Source organism: Trematomus bernacchii, unplaced genomic scaffold, assembly GCF_902827165.1.
Source record: "Trematomus bernacchii unplaced genomic scaffold, fTreBer1.1, whole genome shotgun sequence".
Classification (NCBI taxonomy): Eukaryota; Metazoa; Chordata; class Actinopteri; order Perciformes; family Nototheniidae; genus Trematomus; species Trematomus bernacchii.
Window position 1 is genome coordinate 5,494,067 of NW_022987547.1, and position 15,382 is coordinate 5,509,448.

The 15,382-nt window shown below is 41.1% G+C and overlaps 1 protein-coding gene across 2 annotated transcripts in view; it reads left to right on the forward strand.

The window, feature by feature from the left end:
* LOC117476528 (mediator of RNA polymerase II transcription subunit 13-like) overlaps positions 1 to 14,849 on the forward strand; it is a 78,506-nt gene extending 63,657 nt beyond the window's left edge. The window contains exons 10-31 of one of the 2 annotated variants that reach the window (XM_034123136.1): positions 567 to 1,223; positions 1,553 to 1,766; positions 1,919 to 1,997; positions 2,084 to 2,205; positions 2,438 to 2,516; positions 2,647 to 2,864; positions 3,746 to 3,921; positions 4,114 to 5,036; positions 5,310 to 5,489; positions 5,606 to 5,835; positions 5,938 to 6,136; positions 6,588 to 6,876; positions 6,968 to 7,220; positions 7,313 to 7,501; positions 7,601 to 7,824; positions 7,920 to 8,062; positions 8,576 to 8,734; positions 9,614 to 9,778; positions 10,554 to 10,717; positions 11,740 to 11,904; positions 12,056 to 12,165; positions 13,024 to 14,849. In XM_034123136.1, the coding sequence (XP_033979027.1) occupies positions 567 to 1,223; positions 1,553 to 1,766; positions 1,919 to 1,997; positions 2,084 to 2,205; positions 2,438 to 2,516; positions 2,647 to 2,864; positions 3,746 to 3,921; positions 4,114 to 5,036; positions 5,310 to 5,489; positions 5,606 to 5,835; positions 5,938 to 6,136; positions 6,588 to 6,876; positions 6,968 to 7,220; positions 7,313 to 7,501; positions 7,601 to 7,824; positions 7,920 to 8,062; positions 8,576 to 8,734; positions 9,614 to 9,778; positions 10,554 to 10,717; positions 11,740 to 11,904; positions 12,056 to 12,165; positions 13,024 to 13,156 (5,071 nt within the window). In that variant the 3' untranslated portion in view covers positions 13,157 to 14,849. The remainder of the gene's footprint in view (positions 1 to 566; positions 1,224 to 1,552; positions 1,767 to 1,918; positions 1,998 to 2,083; positions 2,206 to 2,437; positions 2,517 to 2,646; positions 2,865 to 3,745; positions 3,922 to 4,113; positions 5,037 to 5,309; positions 5,490 to 5,605; positions 5,836 to 5,937; positions 6,137 to 6,587; positions 6,877 to 6,967; positions 7,221 to 7,312; positions 7,502 to 7,600; positions 7,825 to 7,919; positions 8,063 to 8,575; positions 8,735 to 9,613; positions 9,779 to 10,553; positions 10,718 to 11,739; positions 11,905 to 12,055; positions 12,166 to 13,023) is intronic. The other variant, XM_034123137.1, reaches the window with a different exon arrangement.
* The last annotated feature ends 533 nt before the right edge of the window (positions 14,850 to 15,382 follow it).

Here is a 15,382-nt window from a genome sequence, read left to right on the forward strand (position 1 = left end):
CTTAGTAGTTGTAAAACTGCCCAACAAAAGTGAATATTAGAAGAATAAGTATGGACAACTCAAAGATTGCCCATTATTTTTATTGTTTGTGTTTTTTAATACTGTGAGCCATGTTCATGCTCAACTCCGACTGCTTTTTGCACATTTTTGCACACATGTCTGCACAGCCTTCCACTTTAAAATAAAATACACTGTAGGTTGCCATATATACTTATTGTCTTAAGTATTTTTGTTTTTTTAGCTTTTAAGGTTAATTGTATAGTTACATTTAAATTTGGTGTAAATACTTTTCTTAAGCATCCTTTTTTTATTGCTAAATTGTTTCTTAAAATTACTTATTTTTTATTATCCTTATATATTTATTTTTTTAACCTACTTTGCAACCTATTTTTATAGATTGTTTATGTTTGCACCACCAGATACCAAAGCAAATTCCTTGGCAATAAACTTGATTCTGATTCTATTGTGTCTTTAAAGAAAGACCTATGTAATAATGACCTTAAAACAGTTCCTTTAAGGTTGTTCACATTCTTTTTTGTTTGTCAATCTACTTGATTGTGTTACAGGTTGAAGCAGCAGAAGTTGAATCTGACCACCACATCCACCAACAACCCCCAGAGTAGTGCCAACCCCCCTCAGTCCTCGGGCCCCTCATTATACCCTCCCTCGCTGCCCAAACACAAGATCAGTGACAAGACGGAGAAGGCTGACAAACAATCCAAGAGGCCAGCAACGATTGCCTTCCACCACCGTTTATCTGTCACACAGGAGAGCCCCCTGGAGCAGGACTCGCCAGGAGGGCCCCAGCTCGGGGGTCTTGTGGCTTTAGAGCCATCATTGGAGCCTATGGCCCCTCTGCCAAACTGCAAGTATCCTAAACCCCTCTCCAATGGCAGAAAAGCCCATGACTCCCTGCTCAATTCGCCAATGTCTCCCCTGCCTCCTACACTCAGCCCCCACCCCCAGGGGCAGGACCTGGAGGTCCTGGATGGGCCCATGGATATGCCTGTCTGTCAGGATGGGTCTTCAGGGATGGGGATGATTAACAGCGAGACGGCCATGTATGCAGCTCTGCTGAGGCAGAGGGAGAATGAGGCGGGCTGGTGGAGAGGCTTCAGGACCCCCAGGACTGATAAGACTGACTTCAGACCCTGTGAACTCCCCATTGATAAGTTAGAGGAAGTGAAGGCGGAGACAGCGAATGAGGGAGTTCCACTAAAGAGGTGGGAGCGAGAAAAAACAGGAGGGTTTTGCAAAATGTCAATAGCAAAGACCAGCAAAGAATACAGATGAAGAGATGCAGGCTTTTTGCAAAAGACTGCCTGTGATACCTGAGCCAGAGTCATACTAAACGACACTTAAACAATACACATTGCACTAATTTAGCAGCTTAAGCAGTTAGAACTGGTGTTATGAAAGTATTTATGGACCAAGAGTTTTTAATAAGATATGAGTTTAGATATGAGGCAATGAAAGAAAACACGTTTGACATAAATAATACATTTTCACTACTACACTTTATTTGATTTGTTTTACTCTTTGTCTCCTCCAGACTATACACACAGACTCACAAGAGATTTAAAATCTCCGAGGAGAGGCTGAAGGAGCACATCCAGACGTTGGGCCTTTTACAGCAGCCGGGTGTGGAGGCGCTGCGGGAGCCGGGCGAAGACCCTTACGACTTTAAGGAAGGAGACATCGAATACACTTTCTCCTCTTCCAAGAGGTTAAAGGGTCAAGGGCGAGAACCCAGCAAAAAGGCTAAGGTAGGACATGGTTTAATAACTCAATACAGTGATAGTTTAGATTCCAACACATGATTTTCTAACCGTGGATCACATGACTGATTGTGCTGTTGCAAAACATGCAATATGTCTTCTTCAAACAATGTTTTACTTTATTCTTATTGATCCACCAGGGAGAAGAAATCACCAGCAATGGAACACTGCCTGAGGGGAATGATGCTATGTCCATTTTTAACTCAACTCCAAAATCAGGTGGGTGCAGAAAAATCATTTCAGAGTGCAGTATTACATGGGTTGTTAGCAGCCATTGTTCCTAAGTTTTTTGTGTGCTCTCTTAGACGAATCAGGTCAGGATGACGCAGCTGCCAAAGCCAACCCTTCTCTGACCAGAGAGAAAGATCTGGTGGTCAACATCTCTGATCTCGACAACATATTTGATGAAGATGAGGAAGAGTTGGGGGTGAGGCATATTCTATATTCTGACATTTGTCTGACAGTTTTATTTCTGGCACACTTACTGTAGTTACAGTTTTTATGTTGAAAGATTAAGTGAAAACAGAAGCTGTGATATTATTTATTTGTATACTAATCAACCATTATGTGTAATGCCTAAATATGTTCAAGTTGGAAAGTGTTATTAAGTCAAATGTATTCTGATGTGTAATAATATGTAAACTGTTTACCCCAACAAGCACTCAACCAAGCTACCAGTATCCTCAGAAGATCGCCCTCTGGGGAAAGAAGGGAGAGTTGCGGTACCTTATCCATCCAGTGAGTCACTTTAATGAGCAAATCATGTAAAACTTTTCTATTTAAGTACAGTTTTTATGTGTTTTCCCATTACACCTCAATGTTTTCATCTCCTCTCTCCATCTCTTTCTCAATTCCTGTCTCCTTTCAGCAGTAGCAGACCTTCAGAGGATGTTTCCCACCCCGCCTTCTTTAGAGCAGCACCCTGCCTTCTCTCCCATCACGCCGTATCGTGACCTCCCCAGCCAAGAGCCCCCTACTCACAGTGGGGCAGCGGACCACCTGCTGCCCTACTTCTCCTCCCAGTTTACTGACTACAGGATGGAGATTGAGGATGGCATGGCCAGTCCACGGCAGGAGGATATCAAGGTGAGGAGAGACAATCAAATACATATGCAGCACATATAGCTGCATTTTCATGTGTTAAAACATGAACTGAGTGAATTAAACTAGGAAGAGAAAAGGGTCTTGGGCTGGTTCATTTCTTTCATAAATGTACTTTTATTCATATAAAGGGGGAAGGGGAAAGTCAATACAATGACTTTTTGACTGACTGACAGTCCACTCCTGTCGCACTAAAACAACATGTTGGATATGGTTCACCGATACCTGTAGCGTACTAATTAGCTATCTCTGTGTGGTGACACCTGTACGCACTGCAGCGGGGACGTGCAAATTATAGACTAGACTAGATAGAAGGTACTTAGTGGCCACTATAAAGTGCAGCTGCTCGTCATCACAGACAACAAGCATTGTTAGTGCCACTCAATATGCAAACAGAATTGAGAGGTTACATTTAGCATCAGAATGTATCTGATCAAAATAGAGTAACTTAATGACAATGACTGTGTGTGTCAACTCCGAATGTAGTGGATTTGTATTGGAATGTGCCACAGCTTCTATAGTTTATAAAGTGTTGTATGCTATACAGTATAACCATGTATTATAAATATATATACAGTATACAACCATTATTATGGTGGTGAGGGGTCAATTATAAAAGCAAAAAGGGGCTCTTCCCTGCTACATTAATATAGAAGGATCACGGAGTGTACATTGTAGATTTGATTATCCCACTTGATGTTTTGTGTGATTTTACATGACTTATTGTTTACTGTAGCATAACATGTAACCTGCTAACTAAAGTAACTTATTTCTTGCAAGGCATTCTTACTAGATTGACATGTGAACCACATTCCTCTGTATTACTAAGAGACACACTTTTTTTCCATTACATCTTCTTTATCCAGCCAACGATAGGCTCCTCCATGTTTGCTCCGCTCACCTGCTTACCCAGTCAGAATCTCCCACCACTCAAGATTCCCGAGCAATGCTACTATCGACCATCCTGGGCCATGATGCCCAAAATGGAGCATTTCCCAGTCATGCATAACCAGAACGCAACCTTCAACAGAGATGGATACACGTGAGTAGTTAGAGATGGCAAGCTTTTGTCACTAAGAGATCCTGAATATCCACATTATATTTTATATGTTGACGAATATGTGATGTTAACCTTGTAGTCTTGGCCCTTAAAGAGATCCTGCTCGTACATATTAAGTGATCTTGGTTGTCTATCTGAATATTATTTTTATGTTCTTGAATGTGTTTTTTTCAGAAACATGCCCAGTGTCAACAACTTTGCTGACCAGGAGTACGGCCAGATGAGTGCCACCTCTGTGAGCACCTCTGCTGGCATCCTCCCGTCTCCTGCCACTCCCCGCTTCTCTGTGCCCACCCCCCGCACCCCTCGTACACCAAGAGGTATCAACGCTGCAAGTTCTGGCCATGGTTCTGTGAAGCAGGATGGTACTGAGCTCAGCTCCCCGGCTTCCACCCCCTCCACCAGCCTGCCTCTGAGCTCTGTGGAGCACCAAGCTCGGCCGGGACCCTCCCTGCCTGAGGCCCACAGCCTGTACGCTATCCTCCTGCTCTCAGACTCCGTCCTCAACGTCTACAAGGACCGCAACTTTGACAGCTGCTGTATCTGTGCCTGCAATATGAATGTCAAAGGAGCAGATGTGGGCGTGTATATCCCTGACTCCACTTGTGAAGATCAGTACCGCTGTATGTGTGGCTTCAGTGCCATTGTGAACAGGCGGCTGGCCCACGGCACAGGCCTCTTCCTGGAGGACGAGCTGGATATTTTTGGTCGGACCTCTGAGGTCGGCCGAGCGGCTGAGAGGAGGCTGGCTCTTTGCCGGAGGGACCCCACTATGGGTGACCCTAGGGCCAAACGGACGCAGGATGCAGCCCCCGCCTCTCCGCTAGTCATGGTCCTCCTGCAGGAGCAGTGCTCGCAGCCCATCTCTTCCCTGGCATCACTGCATCTCCCCCTCAGCTGTTCCTGCCATGGCCGCAAGGGGGCGCTGCTGCAAAGCTGGACGTCTGAAAAGCAGTGGGCAGATGAGAGTGATGCCTGTGTGGATTGTTACAATGCCTTGGGACAGGGGCTACAGTATGTGGATAACCCCACAGGAGGAAAAGTAGATCCAGCTGTCGTCAGAAGTACCGCTCTTCACTCCTGGCCGCACACAAATGGTAAGAAGCTGCTGAAGAAAAGTATACAAAGTAAAAATAACCAAATGCATTATTGGGATTACAGTGTGTGATAAACTACGTTAAATAATTCCTACTTAACGGATATTTGGTGAAAATGTTACTTAGCTGACATTATGTTATCTAAACTATGTATTGATTTGTTTTATGTGTGTTTTTTGTTTATTTGGTGTATAGAATCATGTTAACATGTGTGCATCCGTTGTTCATGTATCCTTTTTGTGTGTTTGTGTGTTTGTCCGACAATCTCCACAGTGGTGGACATGAACATGTTGTCGTCCCAGGATATGGTTCGTATGCTGCTGTCTCTGCAGCCTTTCCTGCAGGATGCTATCCAGAAGAAGAGAACAGGACGGACGTGGGAAAACATCCAGCATGTTCAGGGTCCACTCACCTGGCAGCAGTTCCATAAGATGGCCGGGAGAGGATCCTACGGTGAGTCAAGATATTTGATCTTATGCAGAATACAAATCTTCTGTCTGGTACGTTATGTTGCCTGTGATATTATGCATAGAGCCAACTAAACAGGGTACTATTTATATTTGTCTAAGGTTCGGAGGAGTCCCCGGAGCCCTTGCCCATCCCTACAGTGTTACTGGGCTATGACCGGGAGAGGGACTTCTTGGCATTGTCCCCTTTGGCATTACCTTTTTGGGAGAAGCTGCTGCTGGAGCCTTATGGTGGGCAGCGGGATGTGGCGTATTTGGTTCTGTGTCCCAATAGTCCTTCTCTGCTGACTGCAGCCCGGGCCTTCTTCCAGGAACTCAGCTCTGTTTACGAGGTAAGTGATTGGATACTGAATCGGAAGCATTGTAGTTTTTCAACACATATTGATAAGTGTTTCTAATCAGAGAATAAACATAAGCCTTGACTCTGTTTCCAGACGTGCCGCCTGGGGAAGCACCGTCCTCTGACCAAAGTGTCCAGGGATGGTCTTGTGCGAGTGGGGGAGGAAGTGGAGCCAGAAAAGCTGGAGGAGCTGGACGTGGACCAGTGGGTGACGGGACCCTGGGCGGGACAGCAGCACTCGGACAACCTCAGCAAACTTAAACTTTATGCATATGCCTGCAAGCAGCAACTTGGTGAGAATATTGACAATGACTAATTGTATTTACTCACCCCATACCACCACTTAGAGGGTGGATTATTTCTGGGGCGGATTCAGATAATACCTGCAGTACAGTGGTGTGACAGCCTAGGGAAGACGTTCTGAGGTAAATGAAAAATGCTTGTGTCTCTGTAATCATGACTGATGGTGAGACTGTGTCCGTCAAGAAAGTAGGTCCTGTTGTGTTATTTATAGGCTCACAGACCTAGTTTGGTAGATTGGTAGAGAGTGCTCTCAAAATACTTATAAGAGCTGAAATCACTTTTTGTCTTAGAAATTCAAATCCCTGATGAAGGAAAGGTGCTAAAAGAGAATGGAGAGATCATGATGATTCTACAGGGTTTCTTGGTGTATTTTATGCTTACAGCAAATATGGATACATTATTAATATTATGTACTAAGTGTGTTTCTTTCTGTTCTTGCAGGTCCCCAGCTGTCAGGACTGCCTTTGGACAGCAGTCTTTTTTTGCCCCCCAAAGTCGAGCCTCCCTCAAACCCCACATCCTCAGCCCAGCCTGCCTCTTCAGCGCAGCCTGAAGCTTGGGGCCCTGATGGAGGACAAGCTCCAGGCACTGCTGGGTCAGGAAACACTTCTGCCCCGACTGCAGTAACCTCAAATCAAACGGGGGAAACAACCCAAGGAGCAACCAGCGACTCTAAAGCGCCTTCCAGTGCCACACCACCAGCCAACACACCAGCAGAAATCCCTGAACTGTGAGACTTATTGAGGAAAAAAACTCAACTCAAATGTAGCCCCACTAGTACAATAAATATACAACTTCTTTTTTCTTTTGCTCTCTTTTAGCACTGCTGAGCAGTCCAGAATCGGCATCCCCACTGCGCCCGACTCAATCGACAGCTGCGCCAACCCACCAGCTATTGTTATTTACATAGTGGATGCTTTTCTCAGCTCGAGTGGAGCGAGAAATGAAATGGGAGAGGACGAAGAGGGTGACGAGGTGGATTCCAGTAGCATTTGGCTACTAGGGCTTCTTCGCTGCTACACAGATATGCTGCAGACTCTGCCTGAGACCATGAGACCTGCCCTGGTGCTACAGGTAGGGAGATACTCAGAGTTACAGAATGAAACAGAACACTCCCACTCCTGTCATCATCATTGTTACTTTCTATCTTCATTTGTCTAACCTAGGTGGTGCCATGCCAGTACCTTCTCCAGCCGGCCAGTGGGGAGAGTCATTTCTACCTGCAGCATCTGCGCTCCTTGTCCTTCTCCTGTTACTCCCAATGCAGACGTCTGCTGCCCCAACAAACATACATAAAGTCACTGACCGGCTTTGGACCCATTTCCACTGTCAATTCTGTACTCAAGAGTCCAGAGGTAGGCAAATACATTCATCAACTTTCCAGACTGTTTATTATATACTTGCTCCTGATATTAATTCACACTTCTTACTTGAAATGTAATTTCCTGCTCCAGCATCCCAGCCCACTGCAGCTGTACACCCCCCCCTTCATCCTTGGTCCGACCCGTTCCAAGCTGCCAGAACAAGGGGAGATATGGGCAGAGATCCCTCCCAAATATAATGTGCTCTTTGTTGGATACTGCTTATCACACGACCAGCGCTGGATCCTTGTTTCCTGCACCGACCAGCAGGGGGAGCTCCTAGAGACTAGCATTATCAACATTGATGTACCCAACAGGTGAGAGAATTGGTTACTTTTGTACTCAGTTTAAAAAAATATTATTTTCTGCTTTTGTTTGTGATATCTCTTCATTGTTTCTTTCTTCAATCCAGAGCGCGACGTCCCAAGGTTTCAGCCAGAAAGATGGGACTACAGAAGTTGTGGGAATGGTGTATTGGGATCATCCAAATGACCTCAATGCCATGGAGGATTGTGATTGGTCGATTAGGAAGACTGGGTCACGGGGAGCTGAAAGGTGAGTGACGTCTGTTTTAAAAGAAGCCAGGCTTGTCTTGATGAAAAACACTTAAGCCATGTTCAAGGGGAATATTAAGTACTTGTTTGAGTAAAGATATCATTTGGATTTATTTTCTAATTTGGATAAAACATTACTTTAAGATCACTATAATTCGATTCTGAGTGCATATATTGACAAAAACAAATTAATGTTCATTTGGGAAAATGTCTCTGCTTCAAGCTAAGACAAAGCAGTAAGTAGGGACATTTCTTCAATATTAACTATGACCATGATACCATAATATTATGTGACATACACTTCATACATGTAAAGCGGACTGCCTTTACACTGTTTTACACACGTCTGTCTTTTTATCATTCTTATTTTATTTGTTCTCCTTTCTTTTCTTTTCTTATCCCCCAATAATTATTTAAGAGCTTTGAATAATTAGAGAATGATCCATTTAAAGACTATTTCATATCTCTCTCTCTCCTTCTGTTTTATGCATCTCCCTTCCTCTCTCTGAACCAGACTGGAGCTCACTCCTTGGGGAGCATTCCCTCCATTCGATAGGGCGCCAGCTGAAGGAGGCTTGTCGCATGTGTGGGATCTCAGCTGCTGACTCCCCCAGTATCCTCAGTGCCTGCCTGGTAGCCATGGAGCCACAAGGTTCCTTTGTGATCATGCCTGGTTAGTAGCCTGTACACTTTCTAAAACTACAACATAAATGATGGGCAGGGTTGAAATTGAGCCGGGGTGTCCAGGGATCAGCCACAGCAAGTAGGCCAACGCCTTTACGTTATCAGCCTTGTACATCTTCAACAATGCGTTAATAGTAGTATAGTAGTAGTCATAGTATACTTACTTGAAAAAACGACAATAGTATAGTATGTCGAAAATATCAGAAAAAGCTACATAGTATATAGTATGTCGAAAATATCAGAATAAGCGACACAATGTATGTTGAAAAATGTCAAATAATATCATGTCGACAATTTTTTTTTAAAACGACAGTATGGTATGTCGAAGATTTCCGAAAAAGGGATGTAGTATAGTATGCCGAAAAATAAATAAAATCTACATAGTATAAAAAGGCGAAAATGTCAGAAAAAGCTACATAGTATGTAGAAAAAAGGGAAATAACAGAATGTCGAATTTTTTTTTAAAACGACATAGTATAGTACATCAAAAATATCCGAAAAACCCAGGTACAGTTTGTACAGCAGGTCATAGTTTACCATGTCTAAAATAAAGAAAGGATGTCATAATTAGTATGTTGAAAAAAGCCAGAATGTTGTTTAAAGTCATAGTATATAGTATGTTGAATATTTCTGAAAAAAAACGAAATTGTTAATAATACAGTCAAGAAATACAGTTAATGTGATACAATGTTTGAAAAACTGATAAGGTCCAAGATTGTTGTGCTAAATAGTGCGAACAAGAAACAATTGTAAATGAGTTTCAGCAAGAAATAGAAAAAGCAGTAGTCGTGGTCCATTTTATTTCACACAAATGTTTGGTATACCTTGTATTAACATACCCCTGTGCTGTGTTTCTCTTTGTGTCCAGATGCAGTCACCATGGGCTCAGTGTTCGGCCGCAGTACTGCTCTGAACCTGCAGACCTCCCAGCTGAACACGCCTCAGGATGCTTCCTGTACACACATCCTCGTCTTCCCAACCTCTGCCACTACCCAACTGGCCCCCAGCTCCTACCCCACGGAAGACAATAATGGTAACAACTAGCAGGATAACACTCATCATTTAATCACACAATTACTTAAGGCTAGAGTAAGTAAAATATAGGAGGAAAGCACTCCTGTTAATGATGATGAATTATCAAAATAACATATTGAGTGACACATAAGTGACTTGGAAATCTTTCCTCCTTGCTATTAAAAATGGATTCTGGTTTAAAATAACATTAATTGTTATGTTAGAAGGAAAAGACTCACACAATCTTGCACTTTTTTTTTAATGTATTCATCATTTAGTGACAAGGGGACCTTATGGTTAATGATGACCTAATTAAAGCTTTTTTGATGTTCACTAAAAAAGAGGTTTGTCCTATCTGAAATTGAATTTAGAAAATGTAAGATAGCAACATGTGAGTAAAAGGGATTCCACTATCTCTTGCTGCCATCTTAAGTTTTAAGCATACTTTGATGATTACCAGGATAATAACATTTGTATTATTTTGACCAGGATAATCACAACATGAATGTTAAATTATATTGTCACATGCCTAGTCAGGACACATAAATAAAACTCTAACCTTGTTTAAAATGGTTCAGATTTAATATTTTGTACCAACAGGTGGCATCTTAGTGCTAAAACATCTCTACCCAGTCACAGATGGCTTTTCCTTGTTATGGACTTCATTGTGCCACTTTGTTTGAATATTAAATGTGCTGGTTGGAAAGGACCTCAAAGTGGAGATGTGTCATGTTAATGACTAGAGTTTAGGTTGATAAGGGCTGTGCTAACATCATTTGTTTCCCCCCCCCCAGATGATATGTTCGATCTGCCTTTCCCTGATGAGCTGGAGAACGACATTGGCCATGACATGATGCTGATCACAGGGAACCTCCACCCGTCCCCCAACACCTCTCCTGTGCCCTCGCCGGGGTCTCCGTCCGGGATGGGAATGGGATCAAATTTCCAGCACACCAAGGTGAGTCATGGGCCAGTGGAAGGAAGTCATCCTACAGGAGTGTGAGCAGTAGTACAGTAAATGACATCCTCTTACAGTACAAAGGAAAACAATGACAAAAGCACAGTGATATACACATTGTTTTGAAGAAAGAAAGAAGACTGCATTGACTCAGGATATAAGTGAAATACAGGGTGTGATCAGAACACACACACATAGCGAACATATCATCTGTGACCTTGATATACCTTAAAAAATAAACCGGTTGTTATAGCCCTATGTGACCTATAGAGTGAATCATATACCATATAAGACACATTTTAATTGCTATGTACAACTGTTTATTACAGAAATGTTTTATTGGAAACATAATGCATACCTCTTCAGGTTCAGATGTGATTCTGTACTTTGAGGCATGGGAGCGTCTTCTCTGCAGACTGACACTCAACACTTCTTATTATCAAACAAGAATCAGAATTACAGTTTTGCCAGGTATAATAGATGCATAGGAATTTGTCTTGGAGGCACAGTAGAAGAGACATGTTGACAACCTATATTACAGAACATTTCCTTCAGTACCGATTAACTGTGGGAACAGTGTGTAGCTGTACTAACACGCTATAGTAACTTCATACGGATGTTGTATGTCATGTCCCCATTGACCTACGGGCAAAACATGCAAATATATATGTTGTCTTGAAACAAGTTTGACTCAATGTGAATAAAAGCTTATGAGGATATAAAATAATTGTTTGTTAAAACCAGTATAACATTCACATTTTCTGCAGTGTACTATCTTTTAATTACAAGGATTGCATTCAAGCACAACGAAAAGCATCGGAAACAAAACAATAAGGGCATTTGCTGAACTACAGTATATCGTGAGGAGGTCTTCTGTTTTCATGCTTTTTGCATTGCCTTGAAAATGACACGTTTTTATTATTGTTAAAGGAGAACAAACCAGTCATGCCAGTGCAAAGGATTAGAAAGGATCACCATGAAGGTTTGTAATTAATAAGTGGCCTTCTCCTGTGTTTGTAAAGAGCCAGGGAGAGCGCCTGATGTCCAGGGACAGTCCTCCAGAGGAGCTGAAGCAGCAGCCGCTAGCTCTGGGGTACTACGTCTCCACTGCACAAGCCAATGGACTCCCTCACTGGTTCTGGGCCTCCTGTCCGCAGGCTGAGAGCCAGTGTCCACTCTTCCTCAAGGTAACCACAACTCTGTATGCTTTGCCTGTGGGTGCAAGAAGAAATACAAAGAAAAAAAGCTTTAACTATGTGCTATAACATTAAGAATGCATACGGTGTAGCCAGGGATGCTTCAACATTTGACATTTCCCCCTCTTTTCCTTTTCTCCAGGCCTCCCTCCACCACCACATCTCCATAGCCCAGCCTGATGAGCTGGTGTCAGACAAGACAAAGAGGACCCCTCACCCCTTGGACTCAAAGACCACCTCTGATGTGCTCAGGTAAATGACATGTTGTCCCTTTACACTTCATTATCTTCTGCTCTATAGGAATATATTTGAGGGTGAGTACAAAACAGGATGAACCCTTCAAAGCCTGCAGCCATTTGTCTTATTTAAGTAGTTAATACAACTTTTTTAGATTTATTTAAAATGTCTGTGTTTATAAGTAAGTGTAACATTCAGCTAAAGTAACACAAATGTAAATATTGACATTAAATACTGTTATTTATTAATATATATTAATATTTATTTGAGTAAAAATCTACATCTTATCATTTGCATAGACATACATCATAACTGATGTATGTATCAGATAACAGTGCAAACACGTTTATTTGTTGTTTCAATTGTCTTGATTCAATCTCAATCTGTCATTTATAATTGCTCAATATAAATACATTAAAAATAATTGGGAGCCATTATATGCTACAAAGTGGTAATATATGTTAAATTAATACTTAATAAATATTTGCTTTCAATATTGACAGTGACAATTTATTTTAGTGCACACTTAGTGGTTAAGGAAATAAAAGTAGATTTGCTGGATGGATTTACTAGAACAGCATTAAAATGGTTTCAGAATGTCTCAAGCGTTTAACTAATGATGACACTGCTCTGTTTTACTCTAAATCCATGTTCTATTTTTGTATTACTGCTGCTATTGTTGAAATGCTGTATGTTGTATTGGCTGGGTTTTGGGGAATTTTGACCGCATGCTTTGTTGCCTGAACATCCTGTTCTTAATCCATGTAAAGCACTTTGTGACGCTGTTTTGAAAAGTGCTGTATAAATAAAGTTATTATGACAGTTTTTATTATAAATTGTCATTGCTAATATGTTGTATTTTCTTAACCCCAGGTTTGTATTGGAGCAGTACAACGCTCTGTCCTGGCTGACGTGTACCCCTGCCTCCCAGGACCGCCAGTCCTGCCTGCCCGTCCACCTGGCTGTACTGGTCCAGATGTACAATGCCATCCTGAACATGCTTTAGCAGCGTGAGACTCACAGGACAGCTCTAAGGAAACAGATGTTCCCTTCACTTCCTCTGTGCCTACGCTTCCTCCTTCTGGGCACCAGAGAGCACCAGAGCTCTTCTGTTGTTTCGGGTAGACGTGGATTTAAAGGCCAAATGGGGAAAAGGACAGGGCAGAAAGTACTCTCCCATGCCTGGAATGTATTGAATAGGAAAAGTGAAAAGCTCTGAACAATAACTAACTGTCACTTGTGAATCGTGACAGCCTGCAAACCCATTACAGCTTGAGCCTTCACAACTGGTCCATTATGGTGCTTTTTGAGGGGGGAAACCGATGGATCCAACAAACCGTGTCCATTTTATTGACATATCACAATGTTACATTTCTTCTGATCAAAAAGCATTACGTCCCACACCTCTTAGTGGCATTTGAAGCATCTGACATTTACAGAGAAGCTTTCTACAAGGTTTTTTTTTTTTTTTTTACACCTTCACTTGTGAAAAGTGACATCCGTGCAGAGCCACATAACTTCGTATTGTACAACCAGCAAAGTGGCATGACATCACACACACATGGCTTTTTTTCATCAAAGATGCTTTTACATTTTTGTATAGAACTGCACTCTTGAGCTTTTTGGGACTTGCAGTGGGTCAATGAAACTTTTGAGGGGCAAAAGGTCCTCATTTACTCCAAAGGGAGGAGCATTTGATAATGGCACTTTTTCCTCACCTTCCAGAGTGTTGTAGATATGAACACAATGGAACATATTTGACCAGTTAGGACAGAGGTGTTGTTTATGATGTAAGACATACATTTGCAAATAATTGAGACTTATTTTTAATATTTAAAACAAGAAAATGAGAAACTTAAACAAGGCCTTTTCCCAATTGACTGTTAATTGTCTTGGGATCAGAAATAAAATTGTCATGTTAATGCAATTGTAAAGATGCCATATTTATACAAATTATATCATGTCATAGAATTTGATATATAAATATATAAATGTGTATATACATATATATTACCTCTTCCAAGCAGGCACTTAATGATAAGGGTGATGGAAACAACCATCTCTTTAAAAGTGGACACAGTATGAACATTTAAGTTGTTGTTTTTATTTTCTACAGATATTGAAAATGTTACCTTTTTATTTAATGAGTTTAAATTAAACTAATTGATGCAGAAGATACAATAAACTCTATATTTATAAAGTGTTCCTCTTCTGCTAAAAAACTTGAAATAGGCAATAGAAGACCATGGTTTTTGAATATTGCAAGGTTATTAAAATATTTAAGAATGATGCTTTATTTCATTGGCGCTACTAAATGATGTCAAGCGAAGCATTAGAAAGGCCTGTCTCTTCAGCTCCACTCCTAGCATGTTTGTATATACACTTTTCAGCTGTGTTTTTATTTTTATTTTCTTAAAGCTGTACATTTCATGCTGGTTGGTTTACTTTCAAGTGATTCATATCAAAGTATTTTTTTGCTGTGAGCTTTTTTGATATACAGTATACAGTGCAAAACTCATTTAATTAAAGCCAAGAGGTTGAATTGCCAAGTAAGTGTACGCAAATGAACAGAGGTGGGCAAGTTTGCAAACATTTGTTACATCTGTCATCACTTTGAATATGAACAGATCCACTTCAGTGGGAGACGTCTGTTACTTTTACACTCTTTTGTAGTAAATTATTAAAACTCTTGAAAATGATGCTGTGTTCAATGTTCTCTTTTAATCCAAAATATTGTAAACCACCACATTTTATTGTAGGAACAGCTTGGGTAATCCTATACTATATGTAAAATAAGGTAGGCTCTGTTTTGTACTTCTATAAAACATTTTAGAGACCATTTCTTTTTTTTACTGCACTACATTTTTGACAGCTACTTGATCTTTGAGTTGAATTGACGTAAAGAGTTATAACATTTATTAATTGCTTAGAATTCTTTACTTTTAAATTATGAATTCAATACAATGAGGTATTGTGATGCTTGTAATAATCAATTTGCAAAGTAGAAGGGCAAATTAAAATATATACTATTAGACAAACACACAAATCCAGTTGAATATTTACAGTATTTTATGTTTTGAGCAAATTCGTTCCTGTAACAATTAGATTTATGATGCTTCATATCTTCTTTTGAAAAAGTAAACGATGGAGCTTGAGAGTTGAAAGATGAAACGATGTGAATACAGTGTGCAGCAGGAACTAGAACACACTGCCCTGTGGAGAGGTGGGAAAC